We start from the raw sequence: 27081 nt of genomic DNA, 5'->3' as shown, positions 1-27081 counted from the left end.
AAAGGCTTTTGTTTGCAGTTTGGAAGACACGAGAGTATTATCGTACTTTTCTCTTGAGACTTATGCATTCCGTCATTTAATTGACATGAATATTTTCTTCCTGAACACTCATAATTTTTAAACGTAAATAATATCCCTTTGAAAAATTAAAGTACCTACAATCTGGAGTTTTTACAGTAAAATCTTACAAAAGTAAGGCGATAGGATTTGTTGCATTGGAAAGTGTTAGTTTTATGAATCGGTATCGTGTACAAATGCCAGGTCGCATGTGATATACCAAGTTGTTGTATAGAAAGTAATATAATCAAGGGCAATAACTCCATGGGTCATTGACGTAACCATTTACATGTTGCAGACAGCTTCATTTAGAAATCTAAATCATTGACAGGTATGGTTGTAAGCTGCTTCTCGGGATTTTATATGTACACGTAATTATATTTTCGTAATATTAGATCAATTATGGTACTATTTATGATATAGTGATTAAATTAATTTGAATAAGGTGGAAACAGCAGGTGACAACTGACATGTCACCAGTGTCAAAAATAGGTAAATATGAATGTCCAACTCCTTGGAATGTTTCGAAGAGTAACCATTATTTGCGATTTTGAAAAGGCACCGGGAAATTGGCAGTTGCCTTGACGAGAAGTAATGCTATATAACCTGTACGTTAATAATATGCTTTCAATATTGTTAAATACCGGCTTTGAATCGATGTGTCCCCGTGGTATTGGTTTGCAGACACTTAAGAAACATTCATTGTTATGTTTCTACTCACATGAACGACTATAACTCATCTCAGTAACTTTATAAAAGATAACTTTATACTGAACACAAGCCATCATTCAAGAATTTATCAAGAATGTTCAATGTATGTGCTACACAAAACCTCATAATTGCCCAAGTATAATAAACACTGCCATCCGAAAACCTATTGATCTGACAATATTTCTATCATTCTTTTGCTGTACTGGTCAAACTGCCCCTATCAGATAGAAGAGGGGGCTAAACATTAGGGGAATGTTTGGGGTCAAATAAGGATTTGTGAGAATAGTTAGGGACCAGTATATTTTATCATATAGATCATGTACCTTGTTCTCTTGTACTCAGCAAGTCTTAGATAACCAAGAAACTTGGTTATGTAACAAATAGGCACAAATGCAATGGATGGACATTGTCATTTAGAAAAAATGAATGAATGTTTACAATGAATGTGAATGAACAAATGTTGTTTCCTTTTGCTTGCATGTATGTATTTGATGATGTATGTGTGAATGTCTCTTCATATAAATCTTACTGACTGCCTACAAAATGTGTTTGTATGTAAACAGGCAATAAAACTGTATTATAATGTGATAAGTCATTTGACTATAACCTTCTAGCACCTAACAGGCAGCTTGGGTTATCCGGGTAATAATGTGTTAAAGCGCTTTGAGCATACATTCATGACGTGGAGAATTATTGTCACTATTATTATAATGAGTGCAAATTAGAATTTATGTTAACAAGTATGGATGCATGTTACATGACTGTGCTTTGTATGAATGTATATTCATGATTACAAGCACAATTTGTGTATATGTTTATGCTTGTGTTTCACTGTTGTAAAAATGCCAATGAATATGAAATGAGTGTAATACCTGGAAACACTTATTTAGTTTCTATTCACCATTTCACTGGTTCCCTTGATTAACAGTAATCTGTTTTGACCAGAACAAAGGGCAGATTTGACTAAATAGGCTGACCCTTTGGTCCTGGTCAGTCGATTAGACTGATATCCATTCTTTTTACAGAATGTACAAATACCAGATTTTACTGCACTTTTTTACAAGGGTTAAATTGTTTTGAAATCCACTTGCCAAAAGGTGAATGAATAAGATAAAACCACATGGCCTGTTTGAATGTCTAGGTTCTTGAAAGTTTTTATGGAATAAACAGAAAGAGATGCATGACATGACAGTGACTTGCAACCGGTAGCCAGTTGTTACATGGAATTCTTTCATATATATTTGGCCAAGTGTCATGATTGTTAAAGATTTGTTAAATCTTTCACCTTTGGTTAGCAATATATTGATTATAAGAATATATTTCACTGGAACTGTTTGTGGTCGGTGAAAATGTAAATATATCCATAGATGACCACAGATAAGAATATTAAAAAAATGATATGGATTTCATGTCACCAGCTGATTATATGAGGCTGTGGTTTCTTCCCTCTTCTCATCCAGTGCAGAGTGCAGCCAACAACAAACTGCACACTGTGCACTGTAGTGTACACAAACAGATGAAAACATGAACATTGTTTGAAATAAAATTAATTTGAGGCTAGTAATATTTATTAGCCTGTTTGTGGAATATTTAACTGACTGCACTCAGTGGTCAGATGGATGGTTGTCCCTGACCTGGGTACTTGGGTAACCAGTACCAGCCCTACTGGACATTCATGTTATTCTTGGAATTGCCATGATGTACCAATGATTCTGTTAAAAAGTACCCAATATCGTAACCCAATGGAATACACAGACTGGAAGAGATGAAAACTGAAATGTGAAGTTCTATTTAATATATAAAAAAAATGGTGTGGTTCAAATTACACTTCTTTAAAATTTAGGGTAGGTAGGTAGGATTTTTATTTTGTTTTATACATTTTTTTTAGAAGTAAATTGTTTATTCAATCAAGCTTGAGGCCATAATGTCGACTTTCTCTATCAGAATGATCAATGTCTGTTGGTCCTGGGAAAAAACAATGGTATCTGAAAGCTTATTTTATTCATACCGCTTTAAAAAATAGGGTCGGCACCAGAATTCAAGGGTCAGTCGGGTAATCGGAACCACAACACTTTTGTTTTAGGCCTAAGAGTAATGTATTGTCACATGTATGTCTTTTATATTTTAGTTACTGTATGTATTTATGTAATATGATCGTAAATGCAGTGCTGGTATATTCCTGTTTTGTCTTTATGTATGGTACAATTTGATGAATCACGTTTTACAATCAAGCATCCGACCAAGCTCCTTCTAACCAGTGACATTCTTAATACTCTCTGGTTTTATCACTGCCACCAGTGTGCAAGCAGCAATTACAAGAATGACTGATATCAGAAATGATTTCTCATTTGTCTATTTTAATCACATTGGTTTGAAAGTGCAGACAAATGGAAATGCAGCAAACTGACCTCTTTTTCTCATGCTTACATTCTAGTTAAAATGAAGTAGAATTCTTTTCCTTTTAATCTTAATTTAGTTTAGTGTGGGAGAGAATATTTGGTGTCATGACAGTTAACACTTGTGAACATTATGGTCAGTGGAATCTGAACTCGACTCCTGGTTTTAGGCTGACTGGCACAGTGGGGAGCTGTGACTAATTGCAATGTTAGCATAGAGCTCCATGAAGGGGCTGTCACTGTGTGGAGCTTTCATTGTGACTTGAAAAAATGAAATAGCAACACCTGTGATTTATCAGTAGGCATTGTATTAAGTTACATGTATATTAATTTTCTGGTATCTGAGATATGTTTCGAGGTGTCCGTAGTGGTAATGTGTTTTTGATTGCTGTAATTATTGGTGAGTTGATATGTACCAATCAATTTCTTACACGATGTCACCTGAAAGCAATATAAACAATATTAAATGAAAGTTGTGATAAATGTCTTGAAATGGAAAAATGCAACTCATTTTTAAAAAGCCGTAACATTAGTCATAACTAAAAGAACATAAACTGGTAAATTGTAAATTTCATACAGGATACTTTTACACATACGTGTACTGCAGATTTGAGGCAGAGTATCGGCCTCTGTATCGGTCTGGATAATTAACTATTGATACATTTTCAGATTCATCACATAATGAGTTGAGTGACTCCATCTACTACAATGAGTGCAGGCCCTCTGGTGGTGGAGATTATCTGCACTTGTCTGCTTGCTGCATTTGTGCTTCATCGCTATGGTGACCTGAGAAAACAACATGTGTTAGTCACCCTCGCAACATTCATTGCCTGGTACTTTTCATTTATGATAATATTTATCATACCTTTGGATGTATCATCGGTAAGTATTGGATAAGGATCCTTTATTGACATAAGCATTATATCTCTGTTATACTAAGATAAATACCCAGGACCAATTTGCCACCACACAGTTTGGTTGAAGTGAGTGAGTGAGATTTGTTTTACACCACACTCAGCAGTATTCCAGCTATATTGCGGCGGTCTGTAAATAATAGTGTTGGGAATTGGTTAAAATCTCATAATTGATGATTGGTACATTACAACTGATCAATCATCGAAAATAATTGGTTAGCGTCATTAATGAAATTTGTTAATGCACATAAAAATAAGGAAAAAACATGTAGTTCTCTGGGTTTTTTTGGGCAAAATTTCACATCTTTAAATGATGACTAGCTATAGTATGTTAGGAACATAAATTTCTTGGAGTCTTTAGATGAATTCAATCATGACTTGAAACGAGCTTGTAGTGCTTATGAAATGTAACAGACAAAACCAACCTTGTGAAAAATATTGTTAATGAAAACAAGTGTTCCAGAATTGTTTGTGTTCGATTATGAGAAAACATGATCGATTGCTTGGCCGTTTAGTCATTGCGACCAATCTTCGATTATTTCAATTAATCGGACCACCGGTAGTAAATAAATCGAGTCTGGACCAGACAATCCAGTGATCAACAGCATGAGCATCTACACAATTGGGATTTGATGACATGTGTCAACCAAGTCTGCGAGCCTGACCTCCCAATAAAAGGTGACCGGATAGGGTGGTCAAACTCAGTGACTTGGTCAACACATGTCATTGTATCCAAATTGCGTAGATCGATGCTCATGCTCTTGATCTGTGGATTGTCTTGTCCAGACTAGATTATTTACAGACCGCTGCCACATAGCTGGAATACTGCTGAGTGCAGCGTTAAACAACAACCAATTAACCAATCCTTTGTAGGGTGATATATTTTGTTCAGATCATAAAATTTAAGTGTTTTGGAGATAAACTTGGAGCTGCAAGTAAAATTATTCTCTTCCCATATTTATTTTTTCTGAAAGGTGGACACATCAGCTCAGTATGTAGAAAATATTTCAATACCAACACAAAACTAGCCATATCTCAGTGTCTCTCTTTGTTGACATTTTAAACTCTTGACTATATACATAGGTGACCCGTGAAGGTCTGGATTACCATATTGATCTTCATTAACCCATGTTTGTCATAAGAGGTGACTAACGGGATCGGGTGGTCAGGCTCGCTGACTTGGTTGACGCATGTCATCGGTTCCCAATTGTGCAGATGGATGCTCATGCTGTTGATCACTGGATTGTCTTTTCCAGACTCGATTGTTTACAGACCGCCGCCATATAGCTGGAATATTGCTGTGTGCAGCATAAAACTAAACTCACTCACACACTCACTCACATACACAGACGGGTGAGCTGCAGTAAGATGACATTTTCTTCCACATCTTTTTGAAAATCCCACGAACATGGATGAGCTGTAGGGGTGGGTATTGCAAGGAATTTTCGTAATGCGATAAATTGTGATGCGAAAGCATGTATTGCGATATGTATTGCAATATATTGCAAGAAGTTTTCTTTAACAAAAAATACGTATAATCGGGTTAATGCTTGATTTATAAAGCAAAATCGCAACAAAATCACAATGCTTGATTAGGCGTTAATAAAAACTTTTAATCATGACAAAATAAAAATGTAAATAATGTTTGGCACAAATGAAACAATGAAAGGAACAATTTAAATAAACGGAAATGTCCGAAGATTTCCGAGTGTTACGTAGTTTTCCGAATGCATGTCAAAATACTGGTTTTCGATCAGCGTATCGCAATACGTATCGTTTTCATGTCTGAACCGGTAAGTACCGGTAAACCGGTTATATTGCGCAGCCCTAATGAGCTAGCATAAATTTTTGCCTTTAGAAAATACAATATTATGCCTTCTTCCATAACATGATCAGATGAATGTTTCTTTAGGATGAATGCAAGAAATGGTTTAGTTTTAGAATAATGTAATGACTGTTCTATTTCTGTTTTAGACATTTTACCGTCAGTGTGTCCATCAAAACACACCCGCTGTGTTAACAACAACAACCACAGAATCGAACAATGTGTCATCAACATCATTGCCAGTGACAACAGCACCAGCAGCAACAACTGCCTCTGAGAATGGCACAAATAAGTCGGATGGGTCATCGACATCCATGCCTCTGTTGGTACACTGTCAGGCGCCACTGAGCCACGTTCCTGACCACGTTCTCCCAGCTCTGTGGCGTGTGGTGTACTGGACGTCTCAGGTCTTAACATGGTAGGAGCACCAAACATAACTAGTGAGTGAGTGAGTGAGTGAGTGAGTGAGTTGGGTTTTACTCTACTTTTAGCAATATTCCAGCTGTCACGGTGGGGGATACCAGAAATGGGCTTCACACAATGTACCCATGTAGGGAATCGAACCCGGGTCTTCGGCGTGACGAGCGAACGCTTTAACCACTAGGCTACCCCACCGCCCTGTCAAACATAACTAGGTGACATTAGTCAAGTCATAGAGATGCCTCAATAGGAATGGTCCCCATTGTGTTACAATGGTAAGAGTGGGAAATACAAAGGGATTGGGTGGTCCAGTTTGATTGTGTGTCATCGGACCGTGACAGGGGTGTCATTTTTTTAATGGCTGTGTATTAAGGAATGTTAAAAAGTGTTGATCAAAACATGAAAATACACTTGTCATGTACAGTGGAACAATGCTTTTGTCTCAGTCTCTTGTTTTGTCCCCTTCCAAGAGATAGTTATGTTTGGCAAGTGAATAGACTTATGAATGTGTCACTCAACTCATGTTTCAAGGTGCCCTCTAGGTATGGTGGAATAGCTACAGCTATATCTTGAGGTAATTGTTGCACTATTGTAGCTACACCTATATCCAGCTTTATAATAGAATTACAGTCTTTTCATGACATGATTTTTGTAAGATTACAGCTTTATTCTGGGTTAAATTAGTCTTCGGTTTCGGTTTACTTGAACCTTCAAAATCTTGACCATTTAACTTGACAAGGTGACTTATATTCTAAATGATGAACTCTGAATACCTGGTGATCTGGTGTGCTTCAGGCTGATCCTCCCAATGATGCAGTCCTACTCCAATGCTGGAGACTTCACAGTTGTGGGGAAGATCAAGTCGGCTCTGATTGCCAATGCCATCTACTATGGCACCTACCTTCTCATCTTCGGAGTGTGTCTTATCTATGTGGCCATCAGGCCGGACATTGACATTGATGCGTAAGTAGCTCACAAAGAAAACAAATCAATTGAACTTTAGGGTTTACTCGATATGTAGAGATACTGAAATTTTCAAGTTTAATATAGAAGAACAAGCTGTCTTGATAAATCAGAAATAAGATGTCAGTTAGAATTTAGTTGTTCAGCTGTTAGTGTGAAATTTAGATTATTCACTTTTGTATATGTCAATGATAAGAAGATCAGTATGGAGAAAAAGATTAGCATCATTATTTCACCAAATGAAATAGCTCTGAATTGAAACTGTCAAAATATTCCCAGTTTTGGTCATGCTACGTTTATATCTCAATTTTCTTGCAACTGGCCCTGAGTTGAAATCCTACATAAATCCATGCATGATAAAATGGGGAGAAGAAAATTGATGAAAACACAACTTAATAGGGGACTTTTTTCATGTTCATCATCATTGAACATAGAGAATAAAATGATGACTGTTATGTGTTACTGACAGTGAGAAGTTGAAGGTCATTGGTGCCACTGCCAGCAACACATGGGGATTGTTTGTCCTGGTGCTTATGCTGGGGTATGGATTGGTGGAGGTGCCACGCAATTTCTGGAACAGCTCAAAGAGAGGTTACCAACTCTCCCGAACCTACTTTAAAATTGCAAAACTCAGCACTGACAAGTCAGAGTCTGAAGAATCTCTTGAAGATATTCTTGAGGTGAGTAGTGTAATTGTGTGTTCATTGTGCATTTGTACAATTATACAGAAGTCTGTAGGTGTTTGTGAATTTAATGTTGATTAATCCGCCATGGTCCCAAAATGCCCATTTATTAACAAAAAAAACCCAAACTATCCTTTCTGAAAATATGGAACCATTTCTTAGCTTACTTCCATGCACTTATGAGGAATTGTTCAAGAAGAGATGATACTTCATCTTTGATTAGTACAATGTGTGATGCCCATTTCTGGTCATTTTTGGTCAAACATTCTTATTATTTATTTATGATAAAGTTATGAGTTCACATATATCCAGCTGATTTCTTCATCATTTACCTATACAATGTTTTGGTAAATTGTTAACACTTACTGTCATTGTGCAGGAGATCAAAAGATATGCTGAAAGAATTAGGTACAACCATCCAATGAGCAAAAACATGGAGACTATTCTATCTAAGGTAGGTGCTTTCATTTACTACAGGCTATGTACCTATGTTCTTAAAGCTCTTATTTAAATATTAATTCTTTCACATTTTAACACTAACATCTGTTGCAATTCACTCATGTATTCACTGAATCGCACTGTATCCCTTCATGAATTGAGTTCATTATTCGTGGTCCTTAGCATTGAATATTTATAACCACTTGGGTACAATTTGTGAAGCCCATTTCTGGTGTCCCCCGCCATGATATTGCTGGAAATAGTGCTAAAAACGGCGTAATACCATACTCAGTCAGTCAGTCAGAATATTTACAAATGTTTTAAACTTATCCTATCTCACGGTATGTCCTTCTCTCTCTTGATTCGACACTGAGTGGAACGATGTAACTTTTTTTCCCTAGGCCTCTCTTGTCCATCCGCCCAAGCACTCCATGCTACCCTCATTATAAGACAGCTTCCTAGTTGTCATGCAAAGCTTACGGCATGCTCCACTAGCTACCCACGTGACTATCTCTGAATCATCAGTCTCCTTCTTGTCGCACATGAGTGTGAACGTGTTTTGCTTTGCTCAACGTTTTCAACATTAGTCTACAACATGGGGAAGTTGACCAGCAAAAAAAGAGGAAGAAATGCTCCCGGTGTAATAAAGTGTTCTCTGCGAGTGATCAACATGCGTTTTGTGTTGACTGTGTGGGACAGTGTAAATGGGACTCTCGTTGTGATAAATGCAAGGATCTTACCTTCGTGGCATTTGGTGACTACACTCAGGCTTGTGCTCGTCGTGTTGCCTACAGAGCTCGTTATGCAGCTTCGCTAGATGGACCCAGTCCTACCAAGAAAGGCAAGTTTAAGCGTCCTACTTTGTCTGCTCGTCGGTCACAGTCCCCTCACTTGAATGATGAGGATTTCATGAGAGCGTCATCAGACCTTCAGAATTTGCTTGGCTCTCAACATTCCAGCCCGAGTCCTTCGTCTTCGACACATCCCGGGTGGTGGTTGTCGAGCGTGCTACCACCCCCCAGCACAGCGGGACCTTCGAACTACACTCTCTGTCTCTCACTCCCCGGACCAGTTATCACGGCAACCTGGCTTATCTGTTTCGGACAAGAATCAGCTGATTTCTATGACTGCCCAGAGCGGATGTGTCGTAGCCATTCTCGCTCTCGTCGTTCGTCCAGCAGTGACAGGAATTGGTCTACCTCGCCTAAACGCCTGTTAGTGGTTGCTTCACCGTCTACTTCCTGTTCGGCGAATAGAAGTGTTGTCTCTTGCGTCCAGCTACCTCGGTCTTCTACTTCGCCGAAGCCTGCCAGTTCGTTGAATCACAGTTCACTGGATCACAATTCGCCTGTCCGCACCCCTCAACCTCAACTTTCGCCGGAATGTCTGCCTTCACTGAAACAGCACTCGTTGAACCAGTTAGGCCGGCTCTCTCCGAAACAGCTTACGCCGAACCGGTCTGTACCAAAACGGCAGTAGGCTATTCAACATTCACCGGATCAATTGTCTTCTAAACAGGTTTCACCGAAACGGACTTCATCAAAACAACATGCGCCTAAACACCTGACTTCACCGAAACGGCATGTGGTCAATCATCTTTTGCCGAAATGTCTTTCTTCCAAGCGGTATTAAGCAGAACACCCTTCTCAGGATCATCTGTTTCTGAGTACTTCCCTGAACTCTGTTGGATCTTACAGTCACGTTTCCTCAGCACAGACGCGGCTTTCACTGAGTCGTTTGGATCAGTCTCCCATTATTCTTCGGATTTGTTCACCGGATAGACCTGGTATGTCTACTTCAGCGCGCCGAGACGCCACTCTTTCGACTCATTCACATTCAACTAAACACACGCATTCCTCTACTTCGTTGAGATCAGTTCTTCGCTCGAGGTCACCTCCTCGTACTTCGTCTTCTCGTCATCAATCGACTTCCAGTTCTGCGCACTCGACCCGTCAACTTAGATCTCCTACACGATCGACTGCTGCCTATCCTATCAAGATCCAGGGATCATCGTTCTCGTTGCGATACCTCCCCTCCTCGCTTCTGATCTTCTCAGCGGGTCTCCATATGTGCGTCTTCTCCCGGTTCGTCCCCCTCCAGACAAAGATATGGTTCTACAGATAGGAGATCTACTCAACGGGGCTCCGATTATAGATCTCAGCATGCTATGACTTCTGACGGGGTTCCTGCCTCCTCAGGTCTCTCTACTCGGATTGTACCAGATGCCTGGACTGCGCAGGAAACTACTCCTCCCCCAGATCTCGCTGCGATGCTGAGTGCTATTACTACTGCTTGGAATCAGCAACAGTCTTGCTCAATCAACGGGGAGTGCTCCTCCCCTCAGACCACCTGTTGCGGCACCCAGTCCCTGGTGTTCGACCGGATCCTCCATCTCCGTCACATTCGGTTGTGGATTCCCCAGAGGGGAGTTTGGATTTTGTCAACGAACCTCAAGTCTTAGCTTGGATAGTAGAGAAACTCCGCCTCCCCTATGTCACAGAACCCAGAGGACTTAGCGCATTCCTTCTCCATGAGACAACGGGACTTGGCGTCTATTACCTTTCCACCACGACCTTGTACTGCTCATCTAGCTACGTCCTTGGATCAGGCCTTTAAAAGCCTTAAGAGGATTAAAGATGGCCTGTCTTCGCCTAGATTCTCCTTAGCGGCATCTCACTCCCATGGGTTCCAGTCATTGTCTACTGCCTCTTCGGTGGATGAAGATGTCCAAACACTTTGCAGGAAGAGGACTTGCTCAGCCTTTTTAGTTGAGGACAGAGAACTGTCTTAAATGGACACAGCTATTCGTTGCTCCTTGATAGAGGATCAACTGCATCATCTCGGCGGTGGATGCGGTTGCAGCATCAGTTGAGCACTCTTTCACCGACCAGGATGCTTACATCAGAGGCTGTATGTCCCTTATACTGGACCAATTTCAGATCGTGCTGGACCAGCTGTCTCATTTCCTTGGTTATCTCCTGGCAGTTCGACGTCGCGGCCCGCTCAATTTGTCTTCATGGGATGACAGGTTTAAGGCTGAACTCTTCCATCAACCGTGGTCTGCAGAGTCATTATTTAATGGCATGATTGGGGAAGTTTCGTCGAAGGTGGATCGGGACACTCAATTTCAAGTTTCGATGGAATTATTGAAACTCCAGAAATCCCATCTGCAAGTTTCCATGATACAGAGATGGGCTCCGCGGTTCGTGCCATCTCATCCGGAACTTTGTCAGGGTTTTCGTGGCCATTCATCCCGAGCTAGAGGTAGCAGGTCCTCCCGTGGCACCTCTTCCCAACATCCTCCCAAGTCCGACCCCGGGGTTGGTAGTGGGGTCCCCAAGCAGTGACTCGTCGAAACAAGGGCACGACTGGGAACTCCCGCCTCCAGCCTTCCCCATTTACGACTCTCCAGTGGGTGGGAGATTAGGGAGGTTCGCTCCCAATTGGACCATCCTAGACGATCCCTTTGTGACCCACCTCCTCGCCAAAGGCACCGGCCTCTGACAGTGCATCCAGTTATCCGGTTATCCGGCGGACCAGATCCTGTTTCTTCGCTCCACCATAGGTACGCTCATAGCAAAATGTGCAGTCCAGTCTCTCAGTCTGGTGCCCAGCACTTCTATTCCCCCATCTTTCTGGTTCCCAAGAAAAACTCCACAAAACTAAGACTCATTTCCAACATGAAACTTTTCAATGCCCACTATCTCCAGCGCCCACCTCACTTCCAGATGGTATCGATGGTCCTTCTTCGCACCAGCCTGAAGAAAGGGAATTTTCTTGTCAGCTTAGACCTTCAAGATCTCCATGTGCCCATTCATCCGGACTCGCGGAAATTCCTCTGGTTCGTGTTCCAAGGGATCCATTATCAATGGACTGTCCTGCCTTTTGGAATTTCCCGAACCCTTACGTCTTCTTCTTCAGTGGTGGCTTGTAGAAGGGAACGTTTGTGCCGAAGTTTATTTGATGCCGTTCATTCCAACGCACCACTTGTTCGTTGACGCGTCGCTCAAAGGTTGGGGGGCTCACTCTCTTCATCATCAGACGGCCGGGCTGTGGTCGTCCACAGAACGGGAATTGCACATCAAGGAACTCGAGGTTCTTGGCGGTTCTTCTCGACATTCAGCATTGGGAGACGGAACTTCGGGGGACTCATCCTTTGACTAAGCTTATGTAAAGGAGTGAGGGTCAACTGAACGTTAAAATTGAGAGTTTTCCGGATTGTGCTTCTCTTTCACCCACCCCTGGTCGGTGTCTGTGGGGGTCTTCTTGAAGCAGGGGCTGGCCCGATTATTGTCTATGATTTTAATTTGCAGGTACCTTGAAAATCGTGGCAAAGTGACATCCTTTGTCGCTGAGCTACGTCCTTCTTCAGAGGTTGCGGCCGAACACCACATCACTCGGGAGCACCCATCTTCCTGGGAGAAGTTGTGCTTAGTAAGCCAAGACATAGGGCATCTGCGTCTCGCCGTCCAACCATGGGATAAGTGCATACCGTGAGATAGGATAAGTTTAAAAATTTGAAAATTTTAACTATAAATTGTATATTTATATACTTATCCTATCTCATGCGATGGATTCCCGCCCATCCTCCCCGCTATGCAGATTCTCCAAGATTGATATTATCCAGTGGCTCCAAGAATATGAATGATGATTCAGAGATAGTCACGTTGGTAGCTAGTGGAGCATGCCGTAAGCTTTGCATGACAACTAGGAAGCTGTCTTCTAATGATGGTAGTATTGAGTGCTTGGGCGGATGGACAAGAGAGGCCTAGGGAAAAAAAGTTACATGTTCCACTCAGTGTCGAATCAAGACAGAGAAGTGCATACATTGAGATAGGATAATTATATAAATATACAACTTATATTTAAAATTTTCAATATTTTTAGAGAGTGTTTTTCATTTGGAACCATTTTTATTGTTTGTCCAAGGAAAATATGCAAAATGGAAAATATCCAAGCCATGCATCGGAGATTATTCTTTGTCTGTCAGCATCTTCATATATGACCTCCTTAATTTTTCACTTCCTGTTTCGTTTTGGTTTGTAGTGTCCAGATTATATTCAGAAGTCAGTGCAGCCAAGCATGGATGATTATGAGGATTTTGACAAAACTGTTGACTCGATCACAGAGAAGTCCCTGGTGCGCCTTCATCAAAAAGTGATTCGCTGTTCCCAAATCAACAAACGTACCCAGATCCAGTGGAACAACCTGATAGAGAAGGTGTTGGATCTGGAGGACTGTCAGGCCAATGAAAACAGCACTGACAAACGCTTCCATCGGGTGTATGGCCAGTATAATGGTCTTCTGAGGGGACTGTACACCCCAGCTGTAGGTACGAGCATGTTTCCTGATGTTGAAGTCTGGGTTCAGGCAGCTGCATATGTACAACAGCAAATACCTCGTAGGATGAAGAAGTGTGGACAAACTAAATGATTGTTCTCTTACTTTTCATGTTCGCCAGTGTCTCTGCATCAGCTGCCTAACTGGGTGATGCTAATGTGCCTCTCTTGCCTCCATTACTCCATCTAAGTCATGCCTGTTCCCCCATGTGCCCTGACGAAATTCCATACTCTACCTCTATGGTGACTGAATGGGAGTTACTTCCCTTTGACCCTGCACCATGGCAACATAAAGAGTGAGTGAGTGAGTTTAGTTTTATGCTGCACTCAGCAATATTCCAGCTATATGGCAGCGGTCTTTAGATAATCAAGTCTGGACCAGACAATCCAGTGATCAACAGCATGAGCATCGATCAATGCAATTGGAAACCGATGTCAACCAAGTCAGTGAACCTGTGATAAAACTGCTTTCATATGTCAATGTTAATTAAAATATGCCATCAACAATGACATGATATAAACCTATAGCTGTATTCCTTGTTAATGTGATATGTGTCAATATATTTTCTTTGAACCCGTACAATATTTTGTATGTTTCAGAATGGTATTGGAAGTGTCGAGTCCGTCCGTGGGTGATGATGATCACGGCCATTGCTCTGATGGTCTTCTCTTTCATGGTTGTGTGGTCAGAGTGCCTCTTCTTCGTCAAGGACCCTGTCCTATCTCTGTTTGCTGTCTTCATCAACCTGGCCAAGCAGAACTATGACTATGTCTACATAGAGGTAAAGATGTTATTTGGCTCATCAACATTTAGTCGCATCTTGCTGATATTATTGTCAGTATTCAAGGAGACAGTATGTAAAATTAACATTGGTGTTAGGACTTGAATTTGGCTGTGTGGCATTTTATATGCCTTCTGTTTGGTTTTCATGTATACCTTTTAAGGGATATGCCTGTTTAACAGATCTGCTGGCCAGTATTCTAAAAGGCAAATTTACAATGGTGTTAGAACTTATCTAAAGTTAGTTTTATCTGAGAATGAAATTCCAATTAAAGTTATCCATAAAAATAAACCTGTATTTCAGATTGCATCAATCTTGACGATTGCCTACCTGTGTATCTGTGCGTACTACAGTGTGTTCCAAATCCGGATCTTCAACTATTATTACATAGCACCGCATCACCAGACTGACGAGTACAGCCTCATCTTCACTGGAATGTAAGCACCTGCCAGTGTTATGAGGCACACTGCTGAGTTACCTCCCGTTGACCAGTGCACTGTATGTCATTTGGTAGAGAATGCAGTGTAAGGCAATTATTTCATGTAAACACAGGTTAACTTTCAAGTAATGGAAGTATATGTGCGCACTCTAGATTTGAAAAAATATTATAAACAGAAAGAATGTCTATTGCCCAGTGAGGATTAAGGTTAGAAGTACTTGCCATATGAGAAGACAAAATTGATTTCATGGTCGGATTCTGTGACTTAGTAAGTTAGGTTTGTGTTATATTACCCTGATTTCCTGAGGTCTTGTTCATTATATCAATCACTGGTGTGTTTCTCATGGCTTGATCATTTATGGGTTGTTGACATATGGCTGGAATATTGCTGATTGTGTGTTAAAAAACAAAGAAATCTTGAGTCTTAATTTTTAATTTTTTTGTTTTTGAAACTATTTATGGAACCGTTGTTCTTGTTTAATGTTATCATCTCATAATGCTTTGTGTTAGTCTAGAGTGCCATCATGTTTGTAAACCTTGACTCTGATGTACACTAACCATTTCCAGGATGTTGTGTCGACTGACGCCCCCAATGTGTCTCAACTTCCTTGGCTTGATCCACCTGGACAGTCATGTGACTTCAGGCAACATGGAGGAGACCTCCTATACCCATGTACGTGTTACTGTGTTGTCTTGTCACAGGTATCGTGATTACATTTAGTGTCAGAGAATTTACACATGATTGAATATAGCGACTCTTTGTATATGGAAGGTATAGTCAACTCTGATGGATCCCGATTTGGGTGCAGAGGCTATGCATGACCCCTTCCTTCAGATTTCTTTAATACCAACAAACCTGTGACAGTCCCTCGAATACTGTTCATTTTATGACTTGCTCCCTATTTTTGGACAGTCCTGGATTGTCTCCCTTAGGCATGACAGAATCCTATGGTTGAATCACAGATTGCACCTCATTATGTTCCTTGGTTTCTCATCACCACACCTGCTGTTCTGAGGTAAACACATCAAGATTGAATATTCATAATGTTTTAAGTAATGGCAAATTCCAGATATAAACATATAGTGGTGGAATTTTTTAAGGGAGAGCTTTTGTCTTGTGTGTTATCCAGATCATGGGCCACATGGATGTGATATCCTTTATCTCGGATGGGTTCAACATCTATTTCCCCATCCTCATCGTGCTGCTGTGCATCTGCACCTACTTCTCCCTGGGCAGTCGCATCCTAAGTCTCCTTGGCTTCCAGCAGTTCATCGGCGACGATGACATGACACAGGAACTCATTGATGAGGGCAGGGAGATGGTGAAGAGAGGTGTGTTTTTTTACCAGTGTGGTTTACCAGTGTGGTTATGTCGGATCATGGCACACTCATTGCTGAATTCTGTGGAAATACAGTATTAAGTAGGAATTAAAATTAGTGTTCTAGAGACAAGAGGAAAGTGTCCGGTATCAATATTATCATTCTTTTTCAGAAGAAGTCCTCCTTGGGGTACGGATAAGCATTAAAATGTCCATTTTAAATCCCAATAAAAGTTGTAACTATATTTTTCAATAAAATATTTACAAAACAAAAAACTTGTTTTGTCTTGTGAGACCACCCCTACAGGGCCCCACCAGACCCCCTACAGCCAAGAGCAGGTAACTCTCGCCGTCTACCTCGTACCTCACTTTTCATGCTGTCGTTCTGTTGAATAGACATGCGTGGTGTTCATTTCGAGTTTGCTCTCCTACCGATACGATGAGTGTAAAAGAGTCTCAATCTGTATGTATGGTATGTTCTTTACGCACGGGCATTAGATGGACTTCATATGTTGATATTCTCATTCATCCTTTGTTGTAACTTTGCCGTGGGTTCTCTGTTTTTCAACCATGTGGCAGGCAAAATGGCGGACCGCGCGATCGTGGTTTCCTTGCTACATGTGCTTGGTAGCTTGTAGTAGGGAGTTCATATATTATGTTTGCATATTATATGGTAGGCTTGCCTAAATTCTCTTTCTTTTCAGCAAATTTGTGGTAAGTCGTTGTGGAGTAATTTTGATAGTGTTCGTTTCGTATCACTCAACTTTACTCACTAGTATATACACGCAGGTGCGGCTAGACTTTTTTCTGCTTTGCATTGTATGTTTAGTATTTAAATGGCTGTAGCTTGTAGCATTTAAATATCGCCAGTGCGTTTTATTTATTGCTATTTACTTGTGTTTATATGTTTGCTGCTTCACAGTTCCTGCTAGTAACACTGGCGCGGTTCTGTTTGTTGCAGTTTAACTTAAGCCCGGTGCGCTGTGCCGTGCACAATACCGCCACAGGATGATGTTTGGCCGAGGACACTCATGACGATCATGGATGTTCATAATAAGCGCCCTTGCGTCAATATACCTGTTACGTTATGTTGTGTTATGTTACACATATACACATTTCATACGTTTACACACGTGGCTCATAGTGGCCGAGGTTGTGTTTTTTGACTGGGTCTCTGTGCCTCACATGCATTCTTTCAGGCACGCAGATTTTATGTTTTTCACTTATCTGCTTCAGGCGGGGGATAATATTTGAGGAAAGGTTTCAAAGGAAATCCCTTTATCGTCCCCCCGCCTACTCCTCCCCCACAACAATGTTGCTACACTAACGATTGATTTCTTACTTATAGCAGCAGCGGAGATCGTCGGTGCACGCTCTTTTCTCAGACGTGGTTTCCAGACTCCAAAAGGAGATTGGTACCCGTTACGGGTAGAGATTGCACCGGTGCATCAATTGGGGAAGGTCCCAACCCGAGCTCAGGCTTCGGGAAGGGTCCGACCTCCCGACGACGATCGGACCTGAGCTTCGGCTCCAGGGACGCTCTGAACCTGGAGACTAGCACCGACCCGGGCTTTGGCCCCGGTACGGCGCAGATCCCCGGCGCCGGTAGCTCAGGTCTCAGCCAGATGTCTATTGACGCCCAGTCCAGGAGGCTATTGAGTGTGACAGAGCTACCAAGCTACCAATCACCTCGACGCTCCGAGGTCTACCCGTGTACACCAGGGGAACCCTGCATTGCCAGGCTACACGCATGTGTCTCGGGACCGGGGTTCGGACTCTCTGAACCTGTGGACTAGCACCGACCCGGGCTTCGGCCCTGGTATGGCGCAGATCCCCGGTGCTGGTAGCTCAGCTCTTGGCCTGATGTCTATCGACGCCCTGACCAAGAGGCTGTTGAGTGTGACAGAGCTACCGATCACCTCGACGCACCGAGGTCTACCCGTGTACACCAGGGGGACCCTGCATTGTCAGGCTACTCCCAGTGTTTCGGGATCGGGATTCGAACTCGAACCACCGACCCAAGCACTTATATATATATATATATGTATGGGTATTTATATAGCGCTATAACTATGTTTGACTATATGCTCAGTGCGCTTTTGGAGACAGTACTGGGGGAACCCTGATTAATCAGGCTACTCCTACGTGTCTCGCGATCAGGGTTCGGTCTAGAACCGCCGAGCTTCGGCTTTGCGGATGCTCTGATCCCAATGAGTAGCACTGACCCGGGCTTCGGCACTGGTAGGGCACAGATTCCCGGCGCCAATAGTTCAGGTCTCGGCCTGATGTCTATCGACGCCCTGACCAAGAAGCTATCAAGTGCCGGTCACCTCCACGCTCTGAGGTCTGTCTGAGTGCTTGGGATACCTTGATTTATCTGGCTTCTCCCATGTGCCTTGGAACCGGGGTTCAGGCTCGTACAGTGGACAAGTCGATTTGAGCTTCGGCTCTTTTCGCTACTTTGAACTTAACACTTGAGTAGGTTCGTCCCTGAATCGCGTCTGTGTTGCCTCAGGTGTTGTCCCCAGAGGGAAGCCTGCTTCCAGCAAGGCATCCGGGACAAGGCCTCACACTCTACCGTCAGTCTGCAGTTCTTTCCCCTTAACAGCTCAACGCTGTATGCTCCACTTGGCGCATCTCTCAGCTCTGCTGACGGAGCTGGTGGAAAGGGGAAAGAGCGCCGGTGATTTTTCATTGGCGACTCTGGGTGGCATCTGACTGAGGTCAACCCTCATCTGGCTAGGGACTGCATTGTAGCTGTGCCAGCCAAATGATGAGTGCGGTTATGGGCCTATGGCGTCCGGGACTGTTTCGAGGAATACGGAAATCTGTCGAGCTTCTCGTTAATCCCGCAGGTGACCAGGCACAGGCAAACATTATGTTGCCAACTGCAGGGGTTTACTGTATTCTGCCACAAACCCCGGTCGGAGTGCGACGCACACCAGTGTCGGCTTCCCAGGAAACGGCGAAAATACTCCGTGCCGAGATCCAGTCTCTGCTGGGCAAGGCAACCATCGAGGTGGTTTCCAATGGTCAGGAAAATGTGTTTGACTCTATTTATTTCCTCGTTGCCATTAAGAACGGAATGTTCAGACCCATTCTCATCTGAAGCTGAACAAGTCTATCAACTGCAGATGGCAGAACAAGAATATGGAGACGACGTGGCCAGCGTTACTCAGACCAATGTGTTATGGAATGAGACTCATGGGGAGGTGCAAGCATCATAGTATGGGGTGGAATAAGCCTGAACCAGAGAGTGGGTCCTGTGGTGTTCCAAAACCTTGGTCCAGGGAGAGGAGGCGGCATCACAGCGGTGCGCTACATCGACCAAGCTCTCAGACCCCATGTCATACCACATTTCGCACGTCACCGGAACAACATTTCCCAGCATGGTAATGCCCGGGCCCATACTGCCAGAGCTACACGGGACTTCCTACAGCAGAACGGTGTCAACATTATGCCGCGGCAAGCCCTTAGTCCTGATTTAAACCCAGTTGAACATCTTTGGGATGAAATTCAGAGGAGACTGAATAATGTCATACCAAGGCCAAACACAGCTGTTTTATTGTGCCAGGCCTTTCTCAGAGTGTGGTTCAAGGTGCCAATGGCCTTCATCAATCAATTGGTGTACTCCATGCATAGACACTGTGCTGCAGTTATTGCCGCTCGTGGTGGTCACACTAGATACTGAAGTCAAGGTTCTGAATAGCCTGCAAGCGTCCTAGTAATTTCTTGGAATTGTGCTGAGTTATTCATTAATGTGTCAAGATATTGTACACAAAGATGTTTTTGATCCACTTATTATGTCCATTTCTGTAATGATTTGATTACAGTGCCTCTATAATTTTGAATTCATATTGACGTTTTTTTTGCTGCTGAGTATATTGGCAATACACAGCGGCACTGCTCCATGAAGAGATTGGTTCTGTCGCTCTCTTAAGCTGGCAGAACGCCTTCATTCGCCATTACCGACTTGACACGCATTCAAAGGATCGTGCTCGGTTCGGTCTTTCAGTTCTCTCCAGTGGAGAGTGTCCTGCCACCCTGACCAAGTTAGTAACTGGTCATTGGTATTGGTTCTGTGTTCAATGTCGATATGGTTCATATCACTACATCGTATAAGCCTTACCACCCTTTCGGGTTGGGTTGGGTTTGGGTTGGGTGTGCATACGTCCCTTACGTCCTCTTCACTTAAAGGCATGAGAGGCCGGGGCCGGTTTTGAACGCTATAACCAGTCATATGCTATTAACCCGTCTTGCGACGGAATTGGGTACAAATCCCCATGGGTCACTGTTTGGTATGCCTCTCTTTGAGCCGCATGTCACGTGACCAGGTTAGCGTAATAGTGAGCCAACACATGTTCGGCTACCCTTTTCACTATTCAGGGGATTTTTGTACGCTAACAGTTTTCCGAGACTTTGGTATTTGGGAGTCTGTATTAATCAGCACTTTGGGTGATGGTGGTTTACACTTACCCTCCTCATGCCGAGGGCGTTTGGTGGGGGTGTTTTATCCTGCTTTTCACTCGTACAATGCATGGCGTTTGTACTCATTCGATTTCCTCAGAAAGTTTTTAGCGAGGCTAATAATTTCTCTGGGTTTTATCCCAGCAAGCCCTCTTCCAAACAGTAGGGGGTGCATTCGAGCATTAGTTTGCAGTACTTATTAGCTCGACTCCTGGGTTATTGGCTTTTAAGTGTTTTAACGCTTTCCCTACCCTTATACCTCTCGCCACGCTTCTCTGGTTCGGGCTATATTAAGGTTGGGAGTTGTTTCGGCATGTCCCCATACATTCCTTTCCATTGTAATGGTTGGGGATGGGGTTTTATGTCATAATTGATTGAGCCAATTGACGTATACCGGTAAGCTTTTGCTCTCTATTTCCCGCCCTAGCCACGGCCCCGCCTGATTCACATCAGCGGTCAGGTGGCTCAGTAAATGTGTTTTTTCTATTTCCATATCGGTTGTAGATTTCACTCCACCACGGGTTTAGTTGTTGCCATGTACCCCAAGGAGGACTTCTTCCGCCCCCCTCATTCTGTCTGATACGTTCAGCATGAAAAGTGAGGTACGAGGTAGACGGCGAGAGTTACCTGCTCTTGGCTGTAGGGGATCTGGTGGGACCCTCTAGGGGTGGTCTCACAAGACACGAGTTTTTTGTTTTGTAAATATTTTATTGAAAAATATAGTTACAACTGTCGTAGTATTTAAAATGGACATTTTAATGCTTATCCGTACCCCAAGGAGGACTTTCTTCAAAGAATTCATAACCTCTAAAGGTTTGTGTAAGTTTCTGAAATTGGAAACGTTAAGTTTGAAATTCTAATTCCAGAGAAGCGGAAAAGAGAGCGGCAGGTGAATGTGGACCACAAACGTAAACACTGGCATGAGACTGGTAGGCTGGACAGTGGGGCGAGTCCGTCCACTCCTCCCCAGCGGATTCCCCCCACCAGCACAGATAAGAGAGGTATGGCCACAGTTTCTATAATTTTGTGATCTTTTTGCAACCAAATAGAAAATATTTACAAATTTTTTATGTTGTTTATTTGCATTTGCTCAAATGAGGGTAGAGTTCATTTTAAAGAGTGTTACTTAAATAAGTTAAAACCATTTCATACATCTTTTTAAAAAGATAGTGCCTTTGACTTTCTCACTCATGTTCACTGACACTGATGAAACACCAGTGGTTCATGTGTATTGTCATATAGGGATCTGATTGTTTGACCTGCACTGAGAAAAGAAGTTGAACCAAATTAAAATTTTCTGCTAAAAGTCCAATTATACCGTATATTACCGTAGATAAGCCCCCCTCTCCCCCCACAGACCCCCCCAAAGTGTTACCCATAGATAAGCTGACCCCCTTCTACAGACTGCTTTTTTTGTCTTCAAAATTAGGCTTATCTACGGTAATATACGGTATATATATATTCACTCAGCAAAGATGATAATGTTAAAAGGAAAAAAAAAACCACAATTACAGCAGCAATGTGGCTAACATACTCAACTTCCATGTCATATTAAGGAGAAGGGTTTTAAATCTCTACAAGGAATGGCTAGTCTATCATGTCTTTCCTCGTTCAGGGGCATACACTGTGCCAAGAAGCCCCGACGACAACGACCGCACTGAGCTCCTCCGTCAAGCCGAACCTATTGACTACACCGACGACCGGTCCGACCCGCTAGCAGAGTATACTCGCAGTGCTGACACTGTGCCGCTGGGGTACCAGTCTCGACCTGCGCCCTCCCGATTCAGCTCCAGTAGACCTACGTCACGACCCCTGAAGGGGATATTTGATGATGTTTAACATTCCTGTTATATATTCCCGACATTATTTCCCAAGCTCTTACTTTCTTGCTTAGTAGACATCATCGCGAGGAGGATGCATAGTCGATCTTTAAGTGTTTCTCATGTTTATCATTGCCAGGAACTTATACATTAATCTTCCATCCAGTAGATGTGTATAGATGTGAGATAGTGAAATCCGGCCTTTTGTAAATGTTTCTGCATATCATATGCATGACTGCTAGTTTGAATATTTCATCTCTTTGAACAATCTCAGCAATGTAGAAATTCTTGTTGTTTTCGTGTATCCATTTAACTTGCTCTTTATAGAAACCTTTTTGTGAGATAACCTGAATCAGTGGGATTGAAAGAGTGGTGACTGTTTGTTATGTGTTGTGAGTTGTGAAAGGATTGTATTGTGGGAAGGATATTGAAGAACATGTAAAGCTTATGATCCTGGTATTCTTTATCTGTCGACATTTAGAGCATTGTAGGTAGTATGTACAGTGTTGAAGAAAGGGGATTCCAGGTTGCTGCTATGGGATTTGAAGACTTCTACTTATAGACCTGCGTGATGGCTAAAAAATCTTACCCAAGTACTATGATCATATGTTTTCATTAATTTGACATGACGCAGTGTTAGCTATATGTTGAAGAAATAAGTGGTTTAGGTTTGGGTGTGATTTTGTGGACAGTAAGCACATATTAGTTTTCTTTAAACAAGACCAGTTTGTTATTGGTCTTACAGATTAACCTTGAACAAGTGTGACAAAAGGAAGTCACATTACTAACAATGTTTGGTTAGAAATATACCAAATTTTAAATACGTTTTTGTTTCTTTTTAAAATTTTAAAGTATTTTGATGAGATTTTTGTTGGTTCAATGAAATGAACCTGAAATCAAAATAAACAATATTTACTTTAACACATCACTTTGGCATTTTCACAGAAATACAATTAATGGTCATGCCAGCTTAAACCATTTTTAGACAATATTCAAATTCTCATCTAAGCCACATGACATAGGTTCAGTGTTACTTGATGTTCCTACTTAATTGATGTACTGAATGATTTTTGTAGTATTTATTTACCCTATGTTTTGTTTGTTTTTTGTACTAAATCAAAGTGATTGCAGGGGATTATCAAAAGGGGATTGATTTGCTGGTCTTGTAATTATAATAGTAGGTGGAACAGTTGTTCTTTTGAATTTACAGTTTCTACCTTCATCACCATCTTGTATTGTTTTGTATTAGGTGTGAAATCATTCGATCATACTTTCCTGTGTATGGAGCAATTAACTTAAAATTGAATGTGCAAACTAACAATAGATGATTAATACTGTGGTTTCTGGTTTACAGTTATATTTAATGTCAGGAATTGGGATATCTGCTGATTGCTACAATAATCTCACCATGCTACTCATCTCAACATGTAGTTTTTACTGGATAACTCAAATAGCTCTTACGACTATTGGGGGTACATTAAATCATTGGTGGCATTTATTTGTGGTTGTGTCTGTTGTTTACCATGCTTTAATATTGTTTACTTGCTGTGCTATGCTTTATTCAAGAATGCAAGATCATGGCAAAATGTTGATGTTATTTATGTTGGATTTGAATGCAAAATGTTTCTTCTTTTGTTCAGAACTTGCTCCTAACTTTCATTTCTGTTCTGTAAGATTCGAGAAGCCTACCTGGTTAACATGTGTAAAGGGTGTGTTGTGTTAATTGTAGATGAACTGTGCTAGAAACTAACTACATCTTAGCCGAATTGCATGGTAGGTTATACGAGATGGAACCGAATAAACCTTGGTTTTGACTTTGTACAATGCGTTCTTGTGCAATGAATAAATGCGAAAGGTTGTTGTATGAAAATATTTCCTTCAGATATGCTGCTGTAGGATATTTTATACCAAATAGATTGTATTAAAAATTCAGAAATTACTTGCCAAAGAGAAGTAGCATGATCTTTACCATGAGGTGAAATATGACACTAACTTGATATATACAAGTAACTTTGATGCAAAGATGTTTCATGCACTAACAGATCTCATTGGACAAGAGCCTGTGGCAACGTATAATGACTTTGGTCATCATGGCAGTATGACATGCTATTCATACAACACCGTCTGTACTAGATCAAGTCTAAGTTAGTCTCTTCCCTGAACTCTCAGAGCCCACTGGAGATGACTAGTTCCATGAAACCTTTAAGTAATGGTCACTGAGTAATGTCCTGTGTATATTGATTTAAGTGTTTGGACTAACGGAAAAACTAACACAAGCAAGCGTCCCAAATGCTCGCAAATGAACCACTATTTGAAGATGAGAATCTTTAATGTATAAACAGTGGAGAGACTAGGACTATTTTGCAAGAACAGTGTCTAGGGTGAGCCTGCATATAGAACATGGAAATGTTGTGAGGTTGATTACCTGTTTAATTGTATGTGTGTCATGTAATGAGTGTCTACTTGTCCTTTCAGTGCAATTTCTTCATCTTTTTCTGTCCTGTGATTTGATATCTAGTCATTCTTGTTTATATGTTTGTTTATTTACCATATAATACTTACCTCTAACATTGTATATAGTTGTCATACTTGCATTACACGTGATGTGATATATTATGTATTATATCATGAGGTGATATCTATGGAGGCTAGTTTCATTATATGTTACTTACTGTATGTATTTACATGTATGATGCTAAGACATTAACTAAATTTTAAGGAGGATTGTTCTTGTCTTTTCTGTCTGGAGTTTTAAAAGTGCACCCTAAAGTTAATATTTCCATTTTTGGCATCCAGAATAATTATTTCATTTAAGGTGGTTTTACTGGACAGGAGAGCCTGAGAACCAAGCAGTTGTTAGACTCAAAATATCATCATGGCTCCTTTCCACAAAAAGTATCTCAGCATTGTGACCATACTGTGAGAGAGACTTACTAAAGTCTTAGCTAAGATCACTTGTGGAATGAGGTCAAGGGTATGAAACATGAATGTTGATCATTGTGAAAATTAGATATTGCCCATTGTCATTGGATATAGCATTTGCAGCAAGTATATATAGAGTCTGTACCTGGTCAATATTAGAACATCCAGTCACTGGTTCATCAGCTTGTCATATGCACTGTGAGATGAGTGTATGATGTTGTAAGTACATAGTTATTCCTGAAACTGCTTGATTAATCAAAGGGACCAGACACAATTGTTTCATTTACACTAAGAAGAAGTACAAAAGAACATTTCATGATAATGGCAATTATTGTTGTTGTGAGGAAACAAATATTTTACTACCGGTAGTATTCTCACTTCTAAAGAGATCACCTTCCAGGGTTTATTTTTTTGTTGTTGCTTTCATTTAGAATCTGATTTATGTTTTCCATTTGGCCTAGTTTAATACTGGGTTTCATTATCGTTGTTAGTGTATGGCTGAAAGACATCCTTGATGTGCGATATTTGTAAGATATTGAAATGGACATGATCTGAAGCGTGTCTGTTTCAGAAAGGACATTTTAAACATGAACAAACTGACCACTCCTTCCCTACTGTTGTACACAATAGTGTTGAATCTGATTGTTGTAATTTTAGTCAGAATTTCTTTGTAAGATTTGTTACTGTTTTGATGTTGACTAAACCACCTTGTTTTCTCAACAGGCTGAAGGAAGTTAAATGTCATTGTATTGCTTCTATAATGTGTAATGGCCCTATAGAATTGTTAAAACAGTAGCTCAGTCAGCAGAGATGCCAGCTTGTTCACTCAGGATAAACAGAGAAAAGGTTTTTGTCATTATTCCGGCCAAGTCATTTCTTTATGTGTTTTGTGCACAGCAACTCATATTATATTTATGACCAAATGTTTTGGATTAATTTTCAAGTTGTATCTGATAACATACCAGTCTGGAGCAGATTTGGTTAGTTTTGTTTAGGGCAAAGCTTGTTCACTTTCAGGATTGTCTTGATCACTACAGCAAGAGATAAGGCATAATTGAGGTATTATATAATGTATTCTTGGTTGATCTGAGTCCATTGAATTAGACGAACACTTGAAATATATATGGAACTAAATATGCATAAGATTCAAAATTACAATTCAAACTTTGAAGTTATTTTGTTATTTGTTTGTTAAGATTTGAGGGGTTTTGTCACTTTAAAAAAAAAGAGAACAAATTGATTTGGCAAAAAACAACACCATGAAAAAATATCCAAGAACTTTAATCAGCATGTTTTTAGTCTGAGCTGCATGGAAAGTCAGTCAAATAAGAATCTCAGAATAATGCTGTAGTTTTCACACAGATCAAGCAATACAATGTTAACTGTTATTTATCCATGCTATATTTAATGTACTTACTACCATTTACAGGACCATATTAATTTTTTTGTAATAAACAGATTTATGATATATATTATTTACATGCATTATGTCAGTTATTTCATGTGTCACATGAATTACATAAATGTTCAGTTTTGCCCAGATGTACGTTCCATGTTATGTTCCCTGTATGATCTCCTAATGTCTA

At 41.1% G+C, this 27081-nt stretch overlaps 1 protein-coding gene across 1 annotated transcript; it reads left to right on the top strand.

Annotated features, from left to right (window-relative positions):
• Positions 1-321: 321 nt before the first annotated feature.
• Positions 322-26687, top strand: LOC124254859 (G-protein coupled receptor-associated protein LMBRD2-like). Its single transcript, XM_046688714.1, has 13 exons — positions 322-388; positions 3834-4046; positions 6053-6321; positions 7119-7286; positions 7756-7966; positions 8349-8423; positions 13454-13739; positions 14347-14528; positions 14832-14965; positions 15535-15640; positions 16098-16299; positions 21620-21754; positions 22369-26687. Exons 2-13 carry the CDS (start codon positions 3873-3875, stop codon positions 22590-22592), a joined length of 2166 nt encoding a protein of 721 aa, XP_046544670.1. The 5' UTR covers positions 322-388; positions 3834-3872; the 3' UTR covers positions 22593-26687.
• The last annotated feature ends 394 nt before the right edge of the window (positions 26688-27081 follow it).

This window comes from Haliotis rubra, unplaced genomic scaffold (genome assembly GCF_003918875.1).
Source record: "Haliotis rubra isolate DU_JTF1 unplaced genomic scaffold, ASM391887v1 Scf585, whole genome shotgun sequence".
In the NCBI taxonomy this organism is placed as follows: domain Eukaryota; kingdom Metazoa; phylum Mollusca; class Gastropoda; order Lepetellida; family Haliotidae; genus Haliotis; species Haliotis rubra.
The sequence above is the reverse complement of the archived record's forward strand: the minus strand, read 5'-3'. Positions and strand labels throughout refer to the sequence as shown.